The 27,129-nt window shown below is 36.4% G+C and overlaps 1 protein-coding gene across 1 annotated transcript; it reads right to left on the bottom strand.

The window, feature by feature from the left end:
• Nucleotides 1–22,772: 22,772 nt before the first annotated feature.
• Nucleotides 22,773–26,347, bottom strand: LOC147382578 (uncharacterized). The gene is made up of 5 exons (XM_086427072.1): nt 26,056–26,347; nt 25,143–25,372; nt 23,406–23,474; nt 23,281–23,330; nt 22,773–23,177 (listed from the first exon to the last, which is right to left on the bottom strand). The coding sequence occupies exons 2-5, from the start codon at nt 25,368–25,370 to the stop codon at nt 23,066–23,068; spliced, it is 459 nt and encodes a 152-aa protein (XP_086283198.1). The 5' UTR covers nt 25,371–25,372; nt 26,056–26,347; the 3' UTR covers nt 22,773–23,065.
• Between the last annotated feature and the right edge of the window lie 782 nt (nt 26,348–27,129).

Here is a 27,129-nt window from a genome sequence, read left to right on the forward strand (position 1 = left end):
AAATCCTAGAAAAAGTAGGTTAATGAGCCTCCCCAACCTCTCCAAAATCCTAATTTTGAAGTCCTAACTCCTTACCTAACATCTATACCCCAACTTTAGCTTAAAAAAACACCCCAAAACCCTTCTAAAATACCTTAGAATCTATAAAAAAAATTAAAAAACTTACAGATCTAAGAAAAATATACTTCAACTTGATATCAGAAATCAGATCCGGTGACAGAACAAAGCGAGGAATACTGTACAAGAAGTTGTTCTATCAGATCTGAGGGAACGAAATCATTGCGTTTAGAAAAGGTAGCTATTTTTATTTTTTTTAATTGATTAGGTATTTTAGCAATGTAGTTCTATTTGGAAATTAATAGAGACCGACGTTTGCCGGACGAGGTTGGTGCCAACACCTTCCAACTCCGTAACGTGATCCCCGGACTTAGTTTCTTATTTTTCGTAGATTAGTTTCTTTTACCTTTTAGAGTTAATGTTCAGTTCCTAAATCGTAATAACTAGGTAGCGACTCCCAAACCTCAAAGGTCAAAATTAGATCCACGCACCTCGTAGATCAATGGTGCTTTCAGATTGGTGGTTGTGTTGGAGAAAAATGATGAATTAGGTTTATGACATGGAGTGTGGGGGGTAAGGGTTGTGTTATGGGTTAGTGGTTGTTTTAGAAAAAAGTGATGGATTAGGTTTTGTAGATGCGTGATTCTCGATTATGAGTGTCACTTTTACAAAAATTTGGAGTCGCCATCATTCATACTGTAAGAGGGTGTGAATGATCACCTAATATACATTTTTTAGAAAAATTTCATTTTTGACTTTTAATAGCTCTCGTTCGGATAAGGTACCAATCTAACATTGAGATTGGGGTAAGCAGTTCTATTGGAGAAAAGGAAAGGTGTTGGACACCTTTTTCTCCCCACTAAGTGGTGGTAACCTCAACTCAACTTGGCCATTTTTTGAAGAAAAATGCAAAATAAAATAAGTGCCACGTGTCGATAACTTGTACCCTAAGTAGGGATTTATTTTTGACTTTATTGTAGGATCATCCCATTGAAGGAGATGATCATTATAAACCTTTAGCCTTATGAACCACGTATGTTTGAAAAGTATTGGCGATGGTTATGGATCCATTCTCATAAGTTGAGAAGAACCCAAAAACCAGTTGCCTCAAAACGATTTAAGAGATTCAAAAATCGATTTTGTTTTGAAAATGGTTACAATCCTTATATTTTCAATCGAATCGAAATCCGATCTATCGTAGATAGGAGAGGGGGAGTATCACATTATATGTCCTTCTAAAAAGAGATTAAAGAGATGTGAAAGGGGATAGTAGAAGAGGGATATGGAGAGGGTAGAGAGGGAGGGGGGTGTATCCTTTGACCCTACCCCTTGAAGCCTTGAGATCTTCTCATCTTTTCTTCCTTCTTTTTCTTCTTCTTTTTGTCCTTAGCTAAATATGAGATTTTATATTTTTTTAGAGTAGATGAAGTGAGGGAGTAGAGAAGAGATGATGAGGTTTTTCATTATTTTTCATTAGCTTTCTGAGTTGAGAATGAGGGTGGTTTTATAGGATTTGGAGAGTATTTTTAGGGTAAAATGGGGTGGATTGATAAGAATGAATAAAATGGTTAGTGAAAGCGCCCTTGATCTGCGAAGTGCGCTGATCTCCGAGGCAAGGTATCTCTTTCTTGGATCTGGATCCTTTGAATTTGTTATGGGTTTTGGGGTGTTTTTAAAAAGCTTCTAAGTGTTTTTCAAGCTAAAATCGAAGTATGGGTGTTAGATAAGGAGTTGGGGCTTCAAAATTAGGGTTTATGGGAGGCTAGGAAAGCTTTTTGACCTACTTCTCTTAGGGTTTTTGATTTGATACGAAAATAGGGTGTGAGGACCCCTATTTATAGATTTTTTTAAATGTTGATTTAGATATAATTAGTGTTTAATTAGAATTCTTTTAGTTAGAGTTGTATTTTAGTTAGAATTGTTTTAGGTAGAGTTGTATTTTAATTAGAATTGTTTTAAGTAGAGTTATATTTTAGTTAGAATTCTATTAAATAGAGTTATTATTTAATTAGAACTTTATTAGGATTTTGACTTTTGATCTTATTTGGTTGACTTTAAGATTTTGACTTTTGTCTTACTTGGTTGACTTTTAATCTCTTGACTTCAGTTTTAATTGATTGAATTTAATTTAGTCTTACTTGATTGACTTTAATACTTTTAATTTAGTCTTGCTTGATTGACTTTAATTTTTTGGAGAACCCCCCTCTATTATATCTTTAATTCTTTGGACCTCCAAATGGAGGGGTCCTTGAATAAATATCTTGGTAACCTTCAATAATTTTGCCTGAGAGTCTGATTGATCGATTTTTTTAGTTTAAATTTTAAATTAATTTTATTAATATTTCACTTTAATTATTTAATATTTTATTTATTAATTTTAAAATTCTTAATTATAAAAATTATAATATTACCGTTTTGCCCTCGAAGAGGATTTTTCGTGTTTTAAGTCAATTTTTTATGTTCTACGATGTTTTAGAACGATTTTTCGTAAGGAATTGTGTTATTTATGAAATTTTTTGTGTGAAATGATCGTGAACTTTATGAGGGGTATTTTCGTAATTTTATCAAATTTTGTGAAAATTGAAAAAATGATTTATTTATTTTCAATTTGTTGTTTTATGTGTTTGAAAGGATTTTTCTAAGCGTAATGTAGGCTCTAGGGATATTTTAAGGTTAGGGGTATTTTGATAATTTGATCATTTTTTGTGATTTTTATAGTGAAACTTCTTTTTGTCTGAAAAATGATGATTTCTAAGCTTTTGGGGTTATATTTTCCAAGCGTAGCATGGTTTTTACAGGTTTGTCAGTTCAAGATACCTCATCCGGATTTTTGAAACATATCTGATAACACAATAAAGCATTGAAATAATGATCCATCATTGGGAACCATTGCGATCGGGTTGACGAGTTAATTAATCAGACGAATGTAAAAATGGGGTGTCTACAGCCCATTTTTGGTAGAGGGTTGAAGCAAACTAGATAGTAAATCTATTTTGGTAGATAGTGCGATATTCGAATGCCAAAGCTAGTGACAGTTCATTTTACAGCCTGATTTAGCAATTCGTCGGGGTGTTTGGATCCTTGAGGGTAAAGCTCTCACCAAATTAAAAAAATGTCAGGTCCTTGAGCGCGAGCTCTCACTGGCAATGTCAGATCCTTGAATTTTAAAAAATTCTCCTTGACTGATGTAACAACTGTACAAGTGTGTGGACTTAAAATCTGAGCGCAAAGTGAATATAAATTAAGCATAAACTGAGCATAATCTGAGCATAACTGAGATTTCAAAGAGTTTGAGTAAAATTTGAGCACAAAGTGAATATAAATTAAGCATAAACTGAGCATAATTCTGAGAAAACCCTCGGTGGCATCTAAGCATAATTCTGAGAAAGCCCTCGGCGACATCTGAGCATAGTTCCGAGAAAGCCCTCGGCGGGATCTGAGCATAGTTTCGAGAAAGTCCTCGACGGCATCTGAGCATAGTTCCGAGAAACCCTTGGCTATAACTGAGCATAATTCCGAGAAAACCCTCGGCGATAACTGAGTATAGTTCCGAGAAAACCCTCAGCGGTAACTGAGCATAATTCTGAGAAAGCCCTCGACGGCATCTGAGCATAATTCCGAGAAAACCCTTGGCGGTAACTGAGCATAATTCCGAGAAACCTTTGGCGGTAACTGACTGAGTAAAACTGAGAATGAAGGAATAAATCTGGGAAATAACGATTGAAAATGAATCTAGAAAAAAGTGATTGAATCTGGAAATGAGTAGATTTGGGAAAGAATTAATGCCCTATCTCCTATTCCAAATGTGAGATCCAAAATGCCTTTGTTTGAACCTCAAGGTTTTATCCAAAAGTTTTATGAATTTAAAACCTGAGTTTTTATTTCTTTTGAACTTCGAGGGTTTTTCAAAAAACTGTTATTAAGAGGGTAACCTTAAGTTTTGGGTTCCCATTATCTTTTAGGATTAACATTGCTCAAAAATAAATGCTCCTAGTTTGATAATAAACATGGCATTGAAGATAATTGAACACATCGTGCAAAAATTAAAAAAATGCCCCTAGTATAAGGGGGAAACTAGATATTTAGAGGAAAAAGAAAATGCCCCTTGTATGAAGGTTTGAAATATTTGATTACCACAAGCACAATAATGATCAACTTTTAATTTTGATTAATTTTATTGAAGATTTTGAGTCAGGCTCAAGAGAACAAAATATTTCCTTTTGAGACTCATAATAGAATTCACCCTTCTCTCCATTGGTTCACTTGGGGAAGTAAAAAACTTGTAGCTCTATCCTAGACGAGATACTTATGGCTTCTGAGTCTGTGTATGGTTTAAGCTAAGTATTGAATTTGATTATTCGGACTTCCAATGTTTTGGCTCGAACCTCCTGGAATTTTCTTTTATTTTTCTTTGTTGCTCTAACTTTTGCCTAGATTGTCTTTTCAGATTTTCAATCTAGCGAGCTTGCTCTAACTTTTGCCTAGATTGTCTTTTTAGGTTTTCAATCTAGTAGACTTTTTTCTTTTTTCTTTGCTCTGATTGTTACCAAAGTTGTCCTTTTGGATTTTCAACCTTGCGAGCTTGCCTTAATTTTTGCCTAAGCCGCCTTTTTCGGGTTTTCAACCTAGCAGGCTGTTTTTCTTTTTTTTTTCTTATTGAATTGCTGTCTGATCATGCTTTGTATCTTCCCTGACTTTTTGCACGGTATATCGGAGGACTTTTATATGTAAGCTTAGGACTGGGTATAAAAAGAAAGGGGTTTTGAGGCTCAAAAACCCGAATGCCCCTTGTGTGGCATTTCTTTTATTTTGCCTTGAATTTTTTTCCTAATTTTGAAGATATTTCTTTTTCTTTTTTTATATTTTGTCTCGATCTTTTTTGTACGAGGAAATAGATTTTTTATTTTGATGTGGTCAGGCCTGAAGTAACTTCTCAGGTTGCCTACGTACCCCAGAATTTTGGGATCAGACCAAAACGTAGTTCGAATCTTCCTTTCCCTAGATTAGGTGATCGGGCTGAGAAAGAAAAAGGCATAATTTTTCTTTTTGAAAAGACTGCAAAGGGGTTGAGAAAGGATATATTGAACTGGGTAATATGAGAATTGATTCGGCCAAAGATGGCCTCTTAAATGTAGTACCGTTTGATTTGGTCAAGGTTGGTTGGTTCTGGTAATTCGATTCCATCATGATCTTGAACCTTGACAGCTTTTCCTGGTAATATTTCCTTGACGATGAACAGACCCCCTCAATCTGGTTTGAACTTCCCTTTAGGCTCAAAGATAGGTGCTCGATTCTCATTGAGTACTAAATCCCCGACTTGCAATTGACGGGCTTTAATCTTTTTGTCAAACGCACAGACAACTCTTCTTTGATAAGCTTGCACGTGGTACATATATCATCTTCTACACCATAATAAATTTCATTCTTTGGTGCAAAGAGGAAGGCATTGCCCCAGTAATAGGGATCCATGACCTGCCCAGCAGTAAGTTGAAGGTTGTAGGTATCTCCATGACCTCGAATGTTACCTCGAAGGTGCAGGGTCCTATAGTGATTGGTAAATCTATCTCTCCTAGAGAGTCCCTTCTCGAGCTGTCGAAACCTCGGACAACCTTATTGTTGGGTTTAACATACAACCAGTCCGCATTAAGTTTTTGAAAGGTTTCGAGAGGACAGATATTGAGGGCTGACCATTATCGATTAACACCCTAGCAACCATCATGCCCTTGCACATGACCATGATATTTAGTGGCTCGGTGTGCCCCCGTCCCTCTGGCACGAACTCACTTTCTGCGAAGATGATGGGGTTGGAAGCCATGATTTGACCCACTATTTGTTCTAACTATGCTAGCAAAGTAGTTGTAGGTACATGCAATTTTCCTAGAATTCTCAGCAGTGCTTCTTGATTTTCTTCTGTGCTAGGTACTGTTTGTAGCATGCTGATCTGAGTCGATTGTTTGTTCAGTTGATCCACGATATTGTGTTTTCTCTTGCGAATGAGCTTAATGAAGTCTGTTGACTTCTTGTCTGTCACCTTTCCTATTTTTTTTTCTTTGCCCTCTTCATTTATCTTGATCTTACCCTTTTCCTTTCTTTTCTCCTTATCCACTGTTTCTTTTGTTTTTCCCCTGATGCTTATCCCTTTTACTAGCACTCTTTGGTACCTTCCTATTTTGGTCATGTGGCTAATGTTAGTTTCCATTGCTTTCTTCATCGTCTCGACCCCTGTTGATGTGGTGATAATCGTCTCGTAGCTCCAGGGGACTGCTTGGTTAGAGTTATATGGAAAGGGTTTTGATGAGCGTATGTGAAAGCGCCCTCGATCCGCGGGGTGCGCGGATCCGCTTTTGACCCTTGAGGTTTGGGAGTCGCCACCTAGTTATTACGGTCTAGGAACCGATCAATGACTCTAAACGGATAAAAACTAATCTAAAACAAAAAAAAACTGAATTCGGGGATCAAGTTACGGGGTTGGAAGGTGTTAGGCACCAACCCCGCCCGGCTAAAGCCGGTCTCTACTAAATTCTCAAGTAAATTACATTGCTAAAACCTAGATAAGAAAATAAATAAAAATAAAAGGTTTACCTTTCCGATGGCAAGGACTTGGTTCCCTCAGATCTGACAAAAAGAACTCCTTGTACCGTGCTCCCTTGCTTCGTTCTGCTTCCGGATTTGACTTCGGATCTCCGAGGCAAGGTATCTCCTTATTTTTTGAATCTGAACTCTTCAAGTTCGTTGCGGATTTGGGGATGTTTTTAGAAGACTTTTGGGTGTTTTCTAGACTAAAATTGAAGGAGGGATGTTAGCTAAGGAGTTGGGGCTCCAAAACTAGGGTTTATGGGGGGCTAGGGGAGCTTCTAGACCTACTTCTCTTAGGGTTTATGATTTGATACGAAAATAAGGTGTGAGCACCTCTATTTATAGATGTTTTTAGGGGTTGATTTGGATAGAGTTAGTGTTTAATTAGATATCTTTTAATTAGAGTTGTGTTTTAGTTAAAATTGTTTTAGGTAGAATTGTGTTTTAATTAGAATTGTTTTAGGTAGAATTGTGTTTTAATTCAAATTGTTTTAGGTAGAATTGTTTTTTAGTTAGAACTCTATTAGATAGAGTTATTATTTAATTAGATCTCTATTATGACTTTTGGTCTTATTTGATTGACTTTTAATGTTTTGACTTTAGTCTTAATTGATTGACTTTTAATATCTTGACTTCAGTCTTGCTTAATTGACTTTAATTTTGACTTCAGTCTCACTTGATCGACTTTAATACCTTGACCTTAGTCTTGCTTGATTTACTTTGATTTTTGGAGAACCCTCTTCCATTATTTCTTTAATTCTTTGGACCCCCAAATGGAGGGGTCCTTAAAGAAATATCCCACGAACCCTCAACAATTTTGCCTGAGAGTCCGATTGATCGATTTTTTAGATTCAAAATTTTAAATTAATTTCATTAATGTTCAAATTTAATTATTTAATATTTTATTTATTAATTTCGAATTTTTTAATTATGAAAATTGTGAAATTACCGTTTTGCCCCCGGAGAGGACTTTTCACGTTTCAAGTCAGTTTTTGATGTTCTAGGATGTTTTAGAATCAGTTTTTCGTAAGGAATTCAATGGAAATATTAGTTTATGTCATTTATGAAAATTTTTATGTGAAATGATTGTGAAGTTTATGAGGGGCATTTTCGTAATTTTGTCGAATTCTGTAAAAATTGGTGAAATGATCTATTTGGTTCTGATTTGTTATTTTATGTGTTCGAGAGAGTTTTCCTAAGCGTAACGTAGGCTCTAGGGTTGTTTTGATGTCAGGGGTATTTTGGTAATTTGATCAATTTTTAGTGATTTTTATCGTGAAGCTTCTTTTTGGTCTGCCAGATGATGATTTCTATCTTTCTGGGGTTGTGTTTTCTTAGCGTAGCGTGGTTTCTAAGGTTTTGTCAGTTCGAGATACCTCATCCGGATTTCTGAAACACATCTGGTAACAAAATAAAGCAACGGAATACACATCCATCATTGGGAATCCTTGCGATCGGGTTGACGAGTTGATTGATCAGGCGGATGCAAAAATGGGGTGTCTACAGTATGGTTATTAGGGATAGATCAGGTTTTACATTGAGTATGAAGGGTGGTGGTTGTGTTTTGGCTATTGTGGTGATGAGAGGAGCTACTTGAGGGACTGGTGAAGTGTAAGGAGTGATTAGTGGTGGTCGTGAAACGTAAGGTATATGAAAGGGTGGTCGAGTCGTATATTAAGAACCTTACGATGCATATGGTATAATGAGAGGCGATCGAGTAGCAGTATTGGGAGTTTGATGAGTGAGATGGATGGTAAGGTCAGTCATTCTGAGGGGTAGTTGCAAGTTTTGAAGTGGATTTGTTGTGTACTGGTCGATGGTGTGAACTATTGGTGTTTCTGTTTTTTCTGCTAGATGAATCCTGATTTTCGATCCAATGGGAGCTATCAAAGTTGATGGGTTAAAATCGAGTTCCCCAAGAATGACATTTACCCTGTGCCCACTTCCCCCTCCATTGTAAGTAGGTAGGGGGTTTTGGTTGATGTTCTACTGCTGAGTGGGATTCGCTGGTCCATCCAGTATGAGTGTTTCTTTATCTATCAAATTTTGTACCTGGTGCTTGAGTTGCCAACACTGATCAGTAGAGTGTCATGGTGCACCCATATGAAATTCACAAAATGGATTATACCCTAGTTCTTTCGTAGCCCCTGGATTTGGTAGTCATTTTGTGAGGTACTCTCCCCTAAGCAAGATCGAAAGCAATTCTGTTAGCGTCATAGGCAATCTGGTGAATACCCTGTTTACCTTGTTGGACCGTGCTTATTGATTTTGCCCATACTATGGTGTTGGTTGTGCTTGCGGATAAACTGTTCGAAAGGGATTCTGCAGTACTGGAGCCCAGACAGCTTGAGGTACTGGCGCCCAAGGGACTTGTGGTGCCTGTGGCCTCTGAACTGGTGCCTGAATGAAAAAAGGTTGGCTGGGTTGTACATTGTTGACTTGAATTTTCTCTTTTTTTTGACAAAAGGCACTGACTTCTTTTGTGTCGATGTCCTTGCTGCTGCACTCAGGGCTGTGAAGTCAAATATTAAATCGATTCGGATCTCGTCCTCGACCCGATCTGTCACTTGAACAAGATTTGAGAAAGTGCCTGTGGTATGCCAACCTAGATGGGTATAAAACGAATGTCCCAATGTAGAAATAAACGTGGTGTTCATCTCTTGGTCGGTCATAGTGGGCCGTATCTGGGAAGCTGACTCTCGCCATCTTTGAGTGTATTCCTTTACTGTTTCCCTTTGCTTCCTCGTCATTTTAGCCATATCATTCCGGTCTAGACCTACATCTGTGTTGAATCGGTAATTGTGCCAAAACATTTTAGCTAGGTCTTGCCAGTTCTTGATGAGCGTGTGATCTAGTCTTGAAAACCACTTAAGGGCCGGCCCCGTTAAGTTTCTTTAAAATAACTGTACCAGTAGCCTATCATCTTCGTCATATTGGCACATAAATCCACAGTATAATTTCAAGTGTGACAGCTGACACCCCACCCCACTGTACTTCTCAAACTACGGACATTTGAACTTGGCCGGCAACTATGCATTAGGGTAAAAGTAGAGGTCTTTAAATCGAGTCCCATTCATCATGTTGAGACCTTTCATTCTTCTCATCTCTTCCGATAGAGACTCGATTTGTTGAGCCAATTTTTCATCAATTGTACTTTTGGCCTCTGTGGCCTTATACTCGCATTCGTCATCAAGAATGACCACAGGGGGTGGTCGATTCTGTGGAATATAGAGTGGGGGTCCTTGGTATTCTGGTAATGTAGGAGGCATAATGGTCTTGGGTCCCAACGGAAGTTGTTCGGGTAGATCCTGATTTGACCCCGACTCATGGTGCTACATTATTTGGGCTTGTATGATGCTGGCATTTGCTAATATGACACTTACCATCCTTTCTTGCCTCTCAATAATTTTTAGTAGCACTGCTATTCTAGGACCATCCTCTGATGTTTCAACTACTGTGGGCTGTGCCGGTTCGTAGACCCATTTGAGGTAGGTTATCAATTGTTGTGTTACCCCTTTGGTAACATTTTGGTGAATCCTGAGATTGAATTTTGTATACCAACCCATTAAATAATTCATTTATGCCATGATTACTCACAAAGAAACCAAAGAAAATTTTATTGAACTATTGAAAATTATTTGATAGATAAGATTTTCATAACAACTTTCAATAACTTTGACTTAGATTTTTTTACATAGACATTTGACTTTGTTTTTATTGTCATCAAGATTGCTAGGACAATTAGGCTTGCTTCTTCTAGTTCTAACGACTGACTCTTTGAACTCTGCTGGTCCATCTGGATATCATAGGATGCGCTTGTTCCAAGCCTTCTCAATGAGATGTACTAACTTTTCAGTCAATGGTTCGAACAAAAATAATTCTTTGTGTTGAGGCAGCGAAAATACTATAGGCACTCCGTACTGTTCTGGGATCAAGGCAAGTTGGTAAAAAGATGTCTCATCCAGTCCAATCAAACAGACATAATATGATCCTTTGGTACCTAAAACAGGATAGTCAGCCATCCACCAAGGGTATCTCAAATCAATATGACGGGCAAGGTGAGAATCCAACCATTTGCTCCAAGCCCTAACTGAGTTGTGACGTACTAACGTGCTTCTTTTGGAAAAGTACTCTGGCCTATATTCGAGGGTTGAAGGAATGTCTACAATTTTAAGACGGTCGTAGAGTCACATATAAAGTAGGTGAGGGCTTCCTTTGAAACCCCTTCCTTCACCATTTTTGATGGCATGTAGACCTAAGAAGGTTTTAACTTGAATGAGAAGTACAAGATTGGCTTTTCTGGAGAGCTGGGAAGCTATGTCTATGAAAGACTCAGGGACAGTTTGACCCTCACTTTTGGAGGTTAGTATGTATTGGGCTAAGATTCCTAAACACAACCAATAGTCTCTAGTGACTCTCCAAGCTTCTGGTTTTACATTGATGGGATGACTACGGGAGTGGTATGGACTCAATAAGGGTACTAAATCCAACCTCCCATTATGGACTAAGGCATTGGCTTCTTTTTTTGAAATGTGTAGGCCTATAGCGAGGTCACCAGAATATCCTATCTTCAATGAAGGCCTGACTAGAGGACCTGAAGTAGATATCCCCAATGTAGAAGATGTGAAGATAAGGATTTCAACGATTAGTCATGGTGCGTAAAAGGTTCCAATCTATCTCAAACTCGTGGAAGTATAGGGCGCATCTCAACATGAATTTTTCAAAGTTGAATTTCTCTACGGTGTCCATCTCAATGATGGTTGTTTTGACCAACTGGTCGATTGGGTTATTGCCTACAGCTAGCATCTTGAGTTGACACAAAAGAATATTTCAATACATTTTCAAGGTCCATGCAAAACATATCTTTGTAAGTCATTTTTTTTGCAAAACAATAAATTTTTTATAAAACATTTTTCATTTTTTTTCTTTTGAAATATATTTTTCTTCTTTTGAAATGGGTTGGGACCCGAATTAGAGAAAAAATAACTTGAACGCCATTTCGACTTAAATGGTCCAGCCCATCATGATCGTTAAATCAAGATGAACTGGATCATTGTGCATCACTACCATATTTAAAATGGATTCTTTATTTGGTAGGTGCACCTATTAAACAAATAGTTTGATTATCTTGAGGACAACATTGTAACTTCTTGATTTCAATAATTTGTAATGTTCATTTTCGAAAAACAACCCGGGAACACCCACGATACGTACGAGTTGTGACCTATAGGAAGGTTCTTAGACTCTAGGTTTACTATGTGCAATGTAATTTATCTAGCCACCCTTGCCCAAGTGCACCTATATACCTCTCGAGTGTACTCAATTAGATCGTACGTGGTGACTTGGTTTGACATACCGTATAGGTGATAATCCAAGACTCCAACTCACAATCTCTGAAGTAAAAAATAGTCAGTTTAATCCCCAGTTGAGAGGTGGTGCACGATGCTGAGCAAGAGCACTCTTAAGTCACCTCTTGTCTAGAATAGACATCGTCTATCCCCCTAGTCCCGCAGTACAGCGGGGCAGGATCTCGCTTAGGCACTAATTTTGATCAAGAAGTGCAATTAGATTACTTTGATATACCTAAAGCACCCTCGATCCGCGGGGTGCGTGGATCTGCTTTTGAATTTTAAGATTTGGGAGTCGCCACCTAGTTATTACGGTCTAGGAATCGAATACTGATTCTAATCGGATAAAGAAACTAATCTACTAAAGAAAAACTAAATTCGAAGATCACATGACGGGGTTGGAAGGTGTTAGGCACCAACCCCACCCAACCAATGCCGGTCTCTACTTATCCCAAATAAGACTACATTGCTAAAAAAAACCTAGATAGAAAAAATAAAAGAGATTTTACCTTCGAACGCAACGATTTTATTCCCTCAGATTTGATAAAACTGCTCATTGTACCGTACTCCTTACTTCGTTCTGTCTTTAGATCTGATTTCGGATCTTTGAGGCAAAGTATCTCTTTCTTAGGTCTGAATTCTTTGAATTTTGTTATCAATTTTGGGGTGTTTTTGAAGGGTTTCTAGGTGTTTCTTAGGCTAAAATCAAAATATAGGTGTTAGGTAAGGAGTTGGGACTTCAAAATTAGGGTTTTGGGAAGGTTGTGGAAGCTTTTGACCTACTTTTTCTAGGGTTTTTTTCTTTTATACGAAAATAGGGTGTGAGGACCCTATTTATAGATTTTTTTAAGTGTTTGTTCAGATAGAATTAGTATATAATTATAATTCTTTTAGTTAGAGTTGTATTTTAGTTAGAATTATTTTAGGTAGAGTTAAATTTTAGTTAGAATTCTATTAAATAGAATTATTATTTAATTAGGACTCTATTAAGGTTTTGACTTTTGGTCTTATTTGATTGACTTTAAGATTTTGACTTTAGTCTTACTTGGTTGACTTTTAATATCTTGACTTTAGTCTTACTTAATTGATTTTAATTTTGACTTAAGTCTTACTTGATTGACTTTAATACCTTGACTTTAATCTTGCTTGATTGACTTTAATTTATTGGAGAACCCCCCTCTATTATATCTTTAATTCTTTGGACCCCCAAATGGAGGGGTGCTTGAAGAAATATCGTGGCACCCCTCAACAATTTTGCCTGAGAGCCTGATTGATCGATTTTTTTAGTTTAAATTTTTAAATTAATTTTATTAATATTTCACTTTAATTAGTTAATATTTTATTTATTAATTTCAAAATTTTTAATTATAAAAATTGTGAAATTACCGTTTTACCCTTGGAGATGACTTTTTATGTTTCAAGTCGATTTTTGATGTTCTAGGATGTTTTAGAATCGATTTTTCATAAGGAATTCAATGAAAATATTGGTTTGTGTTATTTATGAAATTTTTTGTGTGAAATGGTCGTAAACTTTATGAGGGGCATTTTTGTAATTTTGTCAAAATCTATAAAAATTGTTGAAATGATTTATTTGATTTTGATTTGTTGTTTTATGTGTTCAAAAGGGTTTTTCTAAGTGTAACGTAAGCTCTAGGGATATTTTAAGGTTAGGGGTATTTTGGTAATGTGGTCATTATTTTGTGATTTTTATCGTGAAGCTAATTTTTATTTGAAAAATGATGATTTCTAAGCTTTTGAAATTATATTTTCTTAGCGTAGTGTAGTTTCTACAGTTTTGTTAGTTTAAGATACCACTTCCGGATTTCTGAAACATATCTGATAACAAAATAAAGCATTGGAATAATCATCCATCATTAGGAACCGTTGCAATCGAGTTGACGAGTTGATTAATCAGGCAAGTGCAAAAATGGGGTGTCTACAATACCGTATAGGTATGAGTCTAGGGTTGTAACTTTCATAAATAGTTTTTACATCCCGCGAGGGGACCGACCACGTACTAGTACTACGTTGGCAATCGGGACATGTGACCGTGCAGCTTACAATAGGACAAAGGCTCAGGTTGCTCCAACATGGGTGCATCGATATACTTTTCAGATTCACCTAATCAAACAGTACTGATGCTCCAATTTTATATACCTTACGGTACGTGATTGGAGTTGTGATTTTCATGAATGACGTCGTATCTCCGAGGAGATCGTGCCACGCACTAGTGCCATGTTGGCTATCAGGAACATGCAAGCGTGCAATGCAGTAAAGTAAACGTGCTAGTGGTGTGTGCAAATGGGATAGGATATGCCAGGAGCATTTTCTAGATGAGTGGGCTCATGGGCCAAATCAATCCATTCATCCATGGATGCCACATAGCTCAAAGAATACAAAATTCATTACATTCGTATTAAGATCATGTAAACCCATTGAAAATATATCTATGGAAACTATGGATTTTCAGATAATTAATCTACATGGATAGTACATTCATAGTTAGGCATCGATCAATTGATTTTTTTATAACTAATCATGAAAGGACTTCTCTTTTTATTTTTATTTTTTTTATGGTCCAATCGATAATCGCTTTGAATTTTTATTTTGATCAATCAAAAAAGTAGCGAGCGATACGCCCTAAGTTTAACGAAAAGTGATCCATTTGTTCTTTTGAAGTTTTAAAACTAAAAAAAAAATGAAGTCCAAGAAGAAAGTTGACAAGGCTAACGTAAGGAACAAACTAAGAAAAGAAAAAGAAAAAATTTTAATTTTTTTTGTGTGTGCTCATTTTGAGGCACATTGGCTCTGATTTTTGACTTGGGCCACAAATTTTCTTATGTTTTTTTAAAAACTCATTTTGTATTCCTACAAGACGTCAAACAGAAATGTTAGCGTAAACGATAGTAAACGAACTTAAAAACCGATTCTGACTTGACAAAATCTTGCTGACTTTGTATCAGTTTAAGTTCGACTGTCCATTTGGCAAAAAAAAAAGAAAAACATTTTTTTTCTCATTTTGAGGCACATTGCCTCTGGTTTTTGGCTTGGGCAAAAAAAATCATTTTTTTTTTATCTTTTTGATGATATGCATGCTTAAAAGAAATATAATCGGATAACTAAAGAAAAAACTGATATTTTATTTATTTGTTTTAAAATTCTAGGGAGTAAATAAAGAAAAAGAAACTCACCTAAATAACAAATACAACAAATAATGTTAGCTTGCAAATAAAAATATTTTATATTTTTTTCAAAATGACCGAGTTAACACAAGGGTAGAGCCTTCCGTTCCTTAGTAGAGTCGTCAAGCTGTAGATACGTGGATTTCGCCATTACGACGACCACCTCTACTAAGGATTGGAGGCGCCACCATTCATTCTATAAGTGGGTGTGAATGGTCACCCGATGTACATTTTTAAAAAAAAATGACATTTTTGATACGTAGTGACTCGCGACAGATAAGGACTAATCAAACTTTGAGATTCGGGATAACCGACTAGGTTGGAGAAAAGGGAAAGTGTTAGGCACTCTTTTCTCCCCGCTAAGTGGCGGTAACCTCAACTCAACTCTGTCATTTTGATTAAAATAAATGAAAAATAAAGTGCCACGTGTTGTGTGTTTGTACCATAAATAGGGATTTACTTTTGGCTCGATCATAGGATCATCTCATTAAAGGAGATGATCTTAATAGACATAAGCCTTAAGGACCATTCATCCTAAGTCCATCTAAAATAAAATAAAGAGAAGAGGGGACAATAGAAGAGGGAAGAGGAGAGGGTAAAGAGAGAAAGATGGGGGGAGTATTTTATTGCACCCACCTTGATGCTTTTCCTTTTCTTCCCTTTATTTTCTTCTTCTTCTTCTTCTTCTTCTTCTTCAATGTCTTCTTGGGTCCTTTTGGAATATGAGAGCTTATGTCCCCTTTTTTAGAAGGTTAGTATGAGAGTAGAAGAGATGAGTAGAGAATTGAGAGTAGATAGTAGAGTGATTTTTGTGAGACTTGGTAAGATATTTTTTATAGTGAGAGTTGGGGGCCTTTTTGGAAAGAGATGGAAGGGGTATTTATAGATGGTTTAAGGGATATAATGGGGTAAAATGGGGGGAAAGTAGTGAATGGTATATGTTTTAAAGGTGGGGGGTATGAAATTAGGGATTGGGATAGGGGTAATTATGTAATAAGAGTAAATGGGTTGTGTTTTGATCCAAATGATTTAGATCTTACGCAAACCATTTGAGTGGAGTATTTGGTGAGGTGAGGTGAGATGATGGGTATTTAAAAGGGTAGTTGATTTATTGAGTGGTGTTTGATTTAAGAGAATGAAGGGTGTAAGAGGGTGGTTGGGAGGGTGAGGGAGATGGTGACATATGGCAAGATGTGTGGAAGTTAGGAATTTAGATTTAATTGATGGGAGAGATTGAATGTTTAATTTGAGAAGATGAGTGTAAGTTTAGGTTTTAGTGATGGGTTTATAGGAAATGATTATGGTAAATTATGGGGAGATATGATGATGATATGTTAGGGGGGACATGGGTTGATGTGTTTGATTTGAGATAATAGGGGTTAGAAAATTATGAGGATAGGTTAGGAGAGGGTGTGGGTTGATGTGTTTAGTTTAATATAATAGGGGTTAGGAAATTATGAGGGTAGGTTAGGGAAGGGTGTGGGATGATGTGTTTAATTTGAGAGAATAGAGGTTTATAGGGAGTAATGAGAGTAAGTTAGGGGAGGGTGTGGGTTGATGTGATTTTTTAGAGAAAAAGTGATGTGGGTAATTAATTTTTTAAAGAAAGGTAATGGGGTGTGTGATTTGATGAGAGAGGTGGGAGGGGGTGATGACATGTGTCACCTTTCGATGATAAAAGAGTGATTGGTTGATATGGGTTGTGGGTTAGATGTGAATTGGATATGGATTTGGGCTTAGGGGCATTGGGCTTGAGTTATGAAATGATTTTGGGTTTTAGGAATTGGTTGGGGGTTATCTTGGAATGGGTTTTGAGGGTGTAGGTTGATTTTAGATTTTAGGTGATGTGGGATTGAGTTTAAGTTAGGGGGAGGTGAGAAAGGCATTTTTGAGTGTTGAGGGTTTGCGGGCTTTAGGTGGGCTTAGGGTAGTTGGATTTAGGAGTAGAGCGGTAAAGGTAGAGGAAATGATAGGTGTCCCAAGTCTCACATTTTTAGTTTTATCCATTTTTTTGAGATTTTAAAATTATTAAATTAATCAAAATGCCACTTGTTGACAAATTGGGCTTGTTAGGCCCATCGGAGAATTTTATTGAAAATCGGATATTTCTAGATACAAGAGCGGAGCGATGAAGGTTGGGAAGATGTAGGGTAAGTTAAATCTCTTTGATGGGCCCACTAAACCATTAGAAGGTCTTAGAGGTCTCAATTCGATCAAAATGTCATATTTCAATTGATTTGGGCCTTTGAGGCCCGTTGGTAATTTTTATTGAAAAATTAGTATTTTTGGGTCTTTTCGAGTGGGGGCCCGTTCAAATTGGAGTGTCTATAGGTTGAATTGAATTGGACTTAGGTGACAGGTTGGGCTTGAGTAGGATTGTTGGGTAATGGATTGACTAGTAATGGATGATAGGTTAAGGTAGGCTGAAAAGTGTAGAGTGGTGGGGTAGGTTTAGGTCCATAGGCCACGTGGTAGGGCTTAGACCATTTATTGAAAGAAAAATAAGGATTTTTGAAGGTTTGGGCTTTAGGGCCCATTCCGATTTTTATGGATTTTTAAGGTATTTTGCATCCAGGACCCGGTCAAATTTGGGTGTCTACAGGTTTAAGACATGGAGTGTGGGGGGTATGGGTTGTAATGTGAGTTGGTGGTTGTGTTAGAGAAATGTGATGAGTTAGGTTTGGTAGAATGACTTTTGGGAAGTGAGTTGTGGTATAGACAAGTGTCCATTTGATGGTCAAAGTTTGATTGGTTTATGTGGATAATAGTTTATGGGTAATGGTTTGTGGATTTGAATTGGTTTAGACTTTGGTGTGTTCGGCTTAGGTTTCGAAATGTTTTAGGTTATTTGGGATTGGTTAGGGTATATTGTAAAATGAGCTTTTGAAGGTAGGTGTGTTTTAAGGTTTAGGTGATATGTGATAAAGTTTAGGTTAGGTTGGATAAGATGAGAAATGATTTTTAGGTAATTGAGGGTTTGTGGGCCTTAAACGGGCTTGGGGTATTTTCGATTTTGAAGGTGGAATGGTGAAAAATAGATATTTTTGGATTTTTCTAGTGGAAGCTCGTTTAAATTGTGGTGTCTACAGGATTAATAGATGTTGAAATTACACAATCTGTTCAAACTGAGTCAACTCATTTTTGTGTTTGTTCCAATTTAAATCCACATTTCACAATCTTATATTACTAAATTAACTCAATTAAATATTTTTAGCAATTTGATCCACATTATCTATTATACTATTTAGGCACTAAGATTTATTGGCAAAATTTACAAGATTTTGAGAAATTGAAGCAAAATTTATGATACAAACATAAATTAATTTGATAATCTCGATATGTTACAATTTCGTGATCTTTCTCCTAAGAATTTTTCCAAAATCATATTTTATAAAAAGTATTGATAGGACCAACAAATATCTGTTTTTATATCTTATTTACAACGCATGAGGATTATTCAACAAGTAAAGAATACATGCACGTGTCACAAATGCCTACAGGCATCTGCTATATGTATATAGGGTCAGGTTCGGAAGACACATAAACCTACTCACATCTGGACAAACCGTGTAAGCCATCAGATTATAAGATAATCCAACGGCTATGTTATAAAGTAGAGGAACAACACGTGATTCTAATAAAAACACTTAACAATTTTGATTATTTGTAACTACCTCCCTGCTTTGATTATTTGTAATTACCTCCTTGTACCTATTTCATCCTCTTCACTGTGAGTTTGATGGTGTTCTTCACTGAACTCGTCCTAGCCATCTTCTTGAAATTGAACTCGTGCACACACCAACGAAGATATGGTTGAACTTGCCCATGTTGTAGTTAGAGTTGTGTTTCCATCCTCACCAAATAAATCCAACTCTCATGGAATATATATGGCTGAAATCTAACAAAGAAATAAAACAAAACAAAACACAGAATAGGGTGAGATCCAACTGATGAATAGAGAGAGAGAGAGAGATATCACAGGAAGCTCTCATCGCTTCAATTGACGAACAGGGCTCCGTTTGTTTCAGCAAAAAAAAGAGGATATTTCAAGGCTCCGATTGCTTCAATTGATGAGGAAGAACAATAATGAGAGAGAGAGAGAGAGAAAGAAAGATTTTGATTTCGATTTTGATGAGGAAGTTGAGATCTGAGAAGAAGGTTTTGTTGTCGTCGTCGTCGTCTTCGTTAGCAAAGTTAATGCTAGTTAAAGAGAGTTCGTTTTTGGAAGAAGCGCTGTACAGATCGATCTATTTTAGTTGCAAGAGGAAGAGAGTGAATCGAAGAGGAAGAGAGTGAAGGAAGAAGACGAATAATGATATACGGGGAGGTAGTTGCAATTTCGGAATTTTCGTTTGTTTACAAACGTTTGTAAATTGACAAACGATCTGAATCGCAAATCTGGCATATATCCAATGGCTTACACGGTTTGTCCTGATGTGAGTGGGTTTATGTGTCTTCCGAACCTGACCCATATATATATATAGGGTCACGTTCCTAAGACTCATATTGAGACTCACATTGCGACACACCGTTTTGTCTTATATGGGCAAAAATGTTTGGAATGAGCTGATATTTTGTGAGGATGATCTCTGTGATGAGGGGATCATCCTGGCAAAAAATCATCCTATTCCAAAACTTCTAACCCCATCAAAATTGATTTACAAAAATTGGACGGTCTATAATTTTTCAACAAAAATTGGACGGTCTAGAAGTTTCATAATGAGCTGATTTTTGGCAAGGATGATCTCCTCACCATAGAGATCATCCTCACAAAAATCAGCCCATTCCAAATATTTTTGCCCATATAAGACAAAACGGTGTGTCGCAATGTGAGTCCCAAAATGAGTCTTAGGAACGCTGTTCATATATATATATATATATATATATATATATATATATATGGGTCACGTTATTACGACCCCCTTTGCGACCCCCTTTGCGACACACCTTTTTGTCTTATATGGGAAAAAATGTTTTGGAATGGGCTGATTTTTTGTGAGGATGATCTCTATGGTGAGGGGATCATCCTGGCAAAAAATCATCTCATTCCAAAACTTCTAACCCCATCAAAATTGATTTACAAAAATTGGACGGTCTATAATTTTTCAACAAAAATCGGACGGTCTAGAAGTTTTGGAATGGGCTGATTTTTTTCCAGGATGATCCCCTCACCATAGAGATCATCCTCACAAAAAATCAGCCCATTCCAAACATTTTTTCCCATATAAGACAAAAAGGTGTGTCGCAAAGGGGGTCGCAAAGGGGGTCGTAATAACGCTGTTCTATATATATATATATATATGGACAGCGTTATTACGACCCCCATTACGACCCCCTTTGCGACTCACCGTTTGTCTTATATGGGCAAAAATGTTTGGAATGGGCTGATTTTTTGTGAGGATGATCTCTGTGATGAGGGGATCATCCTGGCAAAAAATCATCCCATTCCAAAACTTCTAACCCCATCAAAATTGATTTACAAAAATTGGACGGTCTGTAATTTTTTAACAAAAATCGGACGGTCTAGAAGTTTTGGAATGGGATGAATTTTTTCCAGGATGATCTCCTCACCATAGAGATCATCCTCACAAAAAATCAGCCAATTCCAAACATTTTTGCCCATATAAGACAAAACGGTGTGTCGCAAAGGGGGTCGTAATGAGGGTCGCAGGAACGCGACCCTATATATATTGGGGGGCGTTCGCTTGCTAACGGATTGGCGAACTGTTTGGCAAACATTTTCGGACCGTTAGATATAACGTGATTCAACGGACACGATTGAATCTCAGCGCTATTTAACTTAAACGATATAACTTATATATATTACAGCGCCATCCCTGTAAATTTAGTTAATTAGTACGAAGTCCCTCTTCTCTTTAAACCCGACAGAAACTAATAGAGAGTTCTCTTTGATCTCTCAATCCCTTTTCCCTTTTCTCTTCGAACTTCATCGCAGCTGAAACCCTCTCTCTCATTCTCTCTCTCTCTCTCACTCTCTCACTCTCTCTCTCACTCTCTCATTGTCTGAAGTTTTACATTTGTTCCTCTCCTATTTCAGAGGTTCACATGGCAAATCTACTCTCAGAGGTTGATGACACTGTCTGGGGTTTATAGCTTTTGGAAGCACGTATCCAACCTTGAACGTGGTGAGACCAAGCGCTATCTCGAGATGTTTTATGCCCTAAAGTATCATAAGTTGGTAAGCTCCTTTGCTCATCCCCAATGCCCAAAACTTTGATTTTAAAAATAAAGTAGTGTTGGGAGTCTTCAATACGGGGTGTTATTTTCTCTCAAATGGTTTGTTATTTTTAACTTTATTTCAGCTGATTATTTCTTTTTTGTGTGAAATCATCTTATTTTAGGCACTTTCAGTTCCTCTGGCTGTCGATGAGTAGATTGGGAGTTGTGACCGAAGGATGCTGTGTTTTATGGAATAATTTTCGTTGTTTGTGATTGCAAAACGCATTTGTTTTTTGTTTTTTTTCGATTTGTTGGGGGGGGGGGGGGGGCAAAGAAAGTGGTTTGTATTTTGTTTCATTTCCCTGAGTGAAGGTAAAATGGTCAAATGTTTTGAGATCCAATAAATAATTATACTCAAATGTCAATTTTCTTTTCTCCATTTTCCTCCAGTGCTGTGCTGTGCTGTTGTGCATTTCCATAGTTGATGAATTCCTTGATTGAACTGACTGTTAGTTCCAAAGATAGCAGATTTGCAAATTCCTTTCTTTTATTTGTTCTTCTCATTAGCAATTTATGAATTCCTTTGGCTAATATTTACTCAACTTTTTATAACAAAATTCTCCCTCACCTTCATAAAATTTTTCAAGTACACAAAATACGACCCAGTCCACGAATGGTCCGTCTATTCGTGAAGACAAGTGAATGATGGAGAATCTCATACTCAAAATTTCGGATATTTGTGAAGACAGTGAATAATGGTGAATGACATACTCAAAATTTTGGAGACTTAGATCTATTTTAATTTCTTTCAATTTGATCTGTGGTCCACTTAAATCTTCATTGTTTTCACTTTCACCTTCACATTACAAGTCCCTTCTTAGAATCAAAATTTAATTTATGCTTGTATAGTTGTAATATCTTCATTTGTTTTCACTTTCACATTAGAAGTCCCTTTTCAAAATTTATGCTTGTTGTATAATTGTAATATTGAAATGGAGAATAAATAAATAAAAAAGAACATTTTTTTTCCTTATTTGATCGAATTAAAAGAAATTAAATTTTGAAATGGCACTATGATATTTACAATTGATTATGCTTTTATCAACAAATCTTTTGTATATTTTTAGAGAACTGCTATTAACATGCCAACTTTTACTTATAACACACCCATATACTTATGTAAACTACTACTCGATTTCAAAAGGATTGGTGTGTTGTAAGTAAAAGTAAGTTTGGCTATAGATCTTTCTTTTTTCAAAGAATGAGGATATAATTGCACTTTGAAGGATTCAGTGACCAATATTCATGCAACCTTTTAAGGTTTTGCTAGTATTACACTATTGTTGCTCAATGTTGCAATGGTTACATTTATAACTATCATTTCTCTATAAAACATATTTTTTATCAACATGGATCATGAAAGATTTTCAAGATCAGAAAGCTGCTAAGATTTAAAATTTCTACGGATTTTCATAACTCAATAGTTAATTATGAAATTTGATCTTATAACATTGCAGCAGCCTCAAAACAAACTCCCATCATGATTCCACGATTACATCTATTTAAACACTCATACAGAATTTAAAACTATTACCCTTTCTACATGTAATGCAAATTGACTAGATGCCAAAATTGCACATATTTAGCCTATAGATTTCACCAACATTCCTAATGCAGAAGCTAACATCATAAGACAGCTGAAGATGTGGATTCCTTATAGTGTTAGGAGGCCCTAACGACATTACGTTCCAGTTGTGTCACAGCCGCATTGATTGCATCGATCACCTCCATCTTCCCTTGGCTCACTACTTCATCCATTGGTGTCCACTCATAGCTAACCAACACCCAACATCACAAGCATTAAAGATTAAACAAAGAGCATCTTTAATACACTAATAATGGCTTCAGAATTTGTTTTCAGGGTGGAAAATACATACCAACTTAGAATGGTAACATTCGCTCCTGCCAGAATCAAATTCTTAACCACCTGAGAGAACATCTATCACTAAATTTGCATGAGGGATCAAATTGACAACCACAAGTAGGGAAGCAGGACTATCACCTCGATATGCCCATTGAGGCAAGCCCAATGAAGAGGTGTATTTTTCTCCACATTAGAAGCATTTAGATCCTGCATCACAGAATGAACTCTCAAACGCAGGTTCTCTAAAATGATTTGAGAAATTTTGGAGGACTTGAAAATTGTATATAAAGTATTAGAAAAACTATGTCGTGTTCCAGGCACAGATATTACTTTGGTCTTTAAGAACCAAAACTCAGACAAATCTCTCATCAGCCAATATAATAATTCATCAAAAAGATGTAAAACATAATTCATTTAGGAAAAATAAAAATTTCAAAAGACAATGGAAGCCAAAGAATTTTTTACCGAAAAACAGAAAGATATGGAACCAATATAAGGTGTAAAAGACAAGCACACTTTAAATTGAAGTAGTCGATATGGATAAGGGTAAGAAAATATGTTGTATTTAGGTAACATTGATACCAACAGTGAGGTACCCAATAATAGAAGCAAAGAGAAATCCTCACCACTCCATTTTCCTTTGTAACATTCTTCTCATTACTTTGGCTACCATTATACAATAGCCATTATCTCATATAGTAATATTGTTGCACTTCCCTATTTTGGATAAACAAGCGAGCCAAAGATAGGTTGTAGTCTGTTGGTGAAGTTTCGCAAGATGTTACCTTACACTCAAGCAGTTCTTGTCTTTGACTAAGTGTTGATTGTCACCTTCTACCACTTGGAAGCAGAAGCATGCTATACACAAGGGGCCACAAACCCATGATGTACCACAGTGACACAAGCACCTCATTCATTCTAAACCCATCATCACCCTTCAAATTAAGGAGCTTTTCCAAGAAATACATGTCCCTAGACTGGAGAAAGTTCCAAAGTTAACATATATAAAACAAAACAAGAAAAAAGTGAAACAAAGAGCAATTTGAGATTATATTGTGGGAATGATCAATAGTTCAGCTCTAGTACAATCTACACATAGCATTCCATAAAACTCTCACTTGTAACGCAGAGGGAATCATTCACCAATTGATGGTCTTGGACGATAGCACAGTGGTTGACATATTGCAATGCAACTTTGAGGTCCTCAGTTCAAGAATGGTTTTAAAACTCATTTTCACGTCTCATCTCGTCCATGAATGACACTGAATCATCTTGGACGAGTTTTCCGATACGTTTAAGCCACCTCGTTCAACAATGAGAAAAATGAACCACAGTTTTAAATCTCTTCCGACACGTTTGACTTGTCTATCCTCGTTGGTGGACGATACCGAGATGCATCGGACAAGTCATCTCGGTCTTGGGCGAGATTTTAAAACCATGGGTTCAAGTCCAGCTTACTAATCAAAAAAAAAAAAATCACCACTTGATGGCTGCAAATTATGATTTAAAAAAAAAAAAAAAAGCTAAATATTTCCCACTTCTAGTATCTTTCAACATTTACTATTTTAAAAAATTATTGAAAGTCAGGAGGAACAAAAAGAATAAAAACAGAAAGTGAATTAGTCAAACCAAATAAAACAATGCCAATTCCACAAAAATGCTAGTGAATGAACTGGACTGTTTTTTTTTTTTTTTGTTTGTAGTTTTTCATCAGACATGAAGCAATGTTCGAATTTCTACTTAGCAATGAGACACACAACAAGATGATTAAAGAAGAAATTAAACTAATCAACCAACAACACCACAACAATTAAACCAACAAACAGATAGAGAAAGTATATATTTCATCCAAATTTTTAAAGCAAAGGGGCGTACCGGAGTTTGGTTGGGTGTGAGCATAAAAACATAGTACATTAGTGCAACCCACAAGCCAAAGAGAATAATTGAAGTTGTCCAGTCTCCTCCATCCCCACCAGTTCCATTATCAAGCTTATTGTTCGTAAGTCGTGCAGCATTTAGCAGTGTACCATCCAAGAATTCAATGAAGTATGTTATAATGATGAACACAAAACCAGACTCCACTAGGCTGTAACTGCAAACCATACCTGCAGTAGAGATGCAATACCAATAGTTAAACAAATCTTCAAACCAGCCAACTGTTGAAGTATGAGTCAAGGCTTTGAAAGGTGACAATTTTCCATGGAACTTGGAGGATATGGTTGCAAAATGTTACACCTATTTCTTAGCTACCCAACAAATTCAGAATTTTCACAAACAAAATTTAACTTCCACAATGCTGTCAACTCTGGCATGATGAGTCTCCTTCTGGTATGTTGTTTGGTAATTTAATTTGTACATCAATTTAGTTTAAATTTTCGTTGCATAATTAACAGATATTTTAGAGAAATTTACAAAGTGAATCAAACAACTGATACAAACTCAAAAAAAAAAAAAAAATTAAAAATCAATGGTTCTCCACAAAGTTAAGCATTTAGAGAATTTTAAAATGGGATTTCACATGGATAACAATTAAGGATTTAATTTAAACACTAGAACTACAATCTTCTCAACAGAGAGATGTTTATTTCAAATAATTCTTACTAAAATAGAATCAAAACCACTTCCACAAACTCAAAAAAAATCGCTCAATAGGTTGAACTAAAATAGAATCAAAACCATTTTCTACCAAGAAACCAGATGTAATTTCAATGAAGTTCTTAATTTGAATCAATAATATAAGAAAAACCCACATTAGCATTCAAGAAAGTATTGAAAATTCAGAGAGTACCTGTCTTCGTCGAGAGGGAGTTGCAGCACACGTGAGCGAGAGTTGCAGCGACAGAAGAGAGGAATTTTGCAGCGAAAGCCGTTCGTGCGAGGGCGAGGTAGTTGCAGCGACGAAAAGGGCGAGAGAGAATGAAAGAGTGAGAGAGAGGGTTTGACAGAACTCTTTGTTATTTCGTTCGATCGGGTTTAAACGAGAGAGAATGAGAGAGTAAGGGAGTGAGCGAATGAGAGAATGAGAGAGTGAGAGAGAGGGTTTCGGCTGTGATGAAGTTCGAAGAGAAAAGGGAAAAGGGATTGAGAGATCGAAGAGAACTCTCTGTTAGTTTCTGTCGGGTTTAAAGAGAAGAGGGACTTCGTACTAATTAACTAAATTTATAGGGATGGCGCTGTAATATATATAAGTTATATCGTTTAAGTTAAATAGCGCTGAGATTCAATCGTGTCCGTTGAATCACGTTATATCTAATGGTCCGAAAATGTTTGCCAAACAGTTCGCCAATCCATTAGCCAGCGAACGCCCCCCATATATATATGGTGAGGAGATCATCCTTGCCAAAAATCAGCTCATTATGAAACTTCTAGACCGTCCAATTTTTGTTGAAAAATTATAGACCGTCCAATTTTTGTAAATCAATTTTGATGGGGTTACAAGTTTTGGAATGGGATGATTTTTTGCCAGGATGATCCCCTCATCACAGAGATCATCCTCACAAAAAATCAGCCCATTCCAAACATTTTTGCCCATATAAGACAAACACGTTGTCTATATGTGTGTTGCAGGAACCCGACCCTATATCTATATATATATAGATATATAGAAAGAGAGGGGGGGTGCTAATTTTTTGTGAAGGTGATCTTTTCACCGTAGAGATCATCCTCACAAAAAATCAGCTCATTTTGAAACTTCTAACCCATATATATATATATATATATATATGGTCAAGTTTGGTAGCCAACCCTTTGTCTTATGTGACCTAAAAGTTTTGGATTGAGCTGACTTTTTGTGAGGATAATCTCTATGGTGAGAAGATCATGCTCACAAAAAATCAGTTCAATTTGAAATATGTAAGCCCAT

The sequence above is a fragment of the Akebia trifoliata genome, chromosome 16 (genome assembly GCF_017979445.1).
Source record: "Akebia trifoliata isolate Shusen 1 chromosome 16, ASM1797944v1, whole genome shotgun sequence".
Lineage (NCBI taxonomy): Eukaryota > Viridiplantae > Streptophyta > Magnoliopsida > Ranunculales > Lardizabalaceae > Akebia > Akebia trifoliata.

Coding starts and splice junctions, on each gene's coding strand:
- LOC147382578 (XM_086427072.1), bottom strand. CDS start 25,370: ATGGTTTGCAGTTACAGCCTAGTGGAGTCTGGTTTTGTGTTCATCATT. Junction 23,331..23,405: donor GCCTCAATGGGCATATCGAG/GTGATAGTCCTG, acceptor ATGTTCTCTCAG/GTGGTTAAGAATTTGATTCT. Junction 23,178..23,280: donor AATGTTACCATTCTAAGTTG/GTATGTATTTTC, acceptor GGTGTTGGTTAG/CTATGAGTGGACACCAATGG.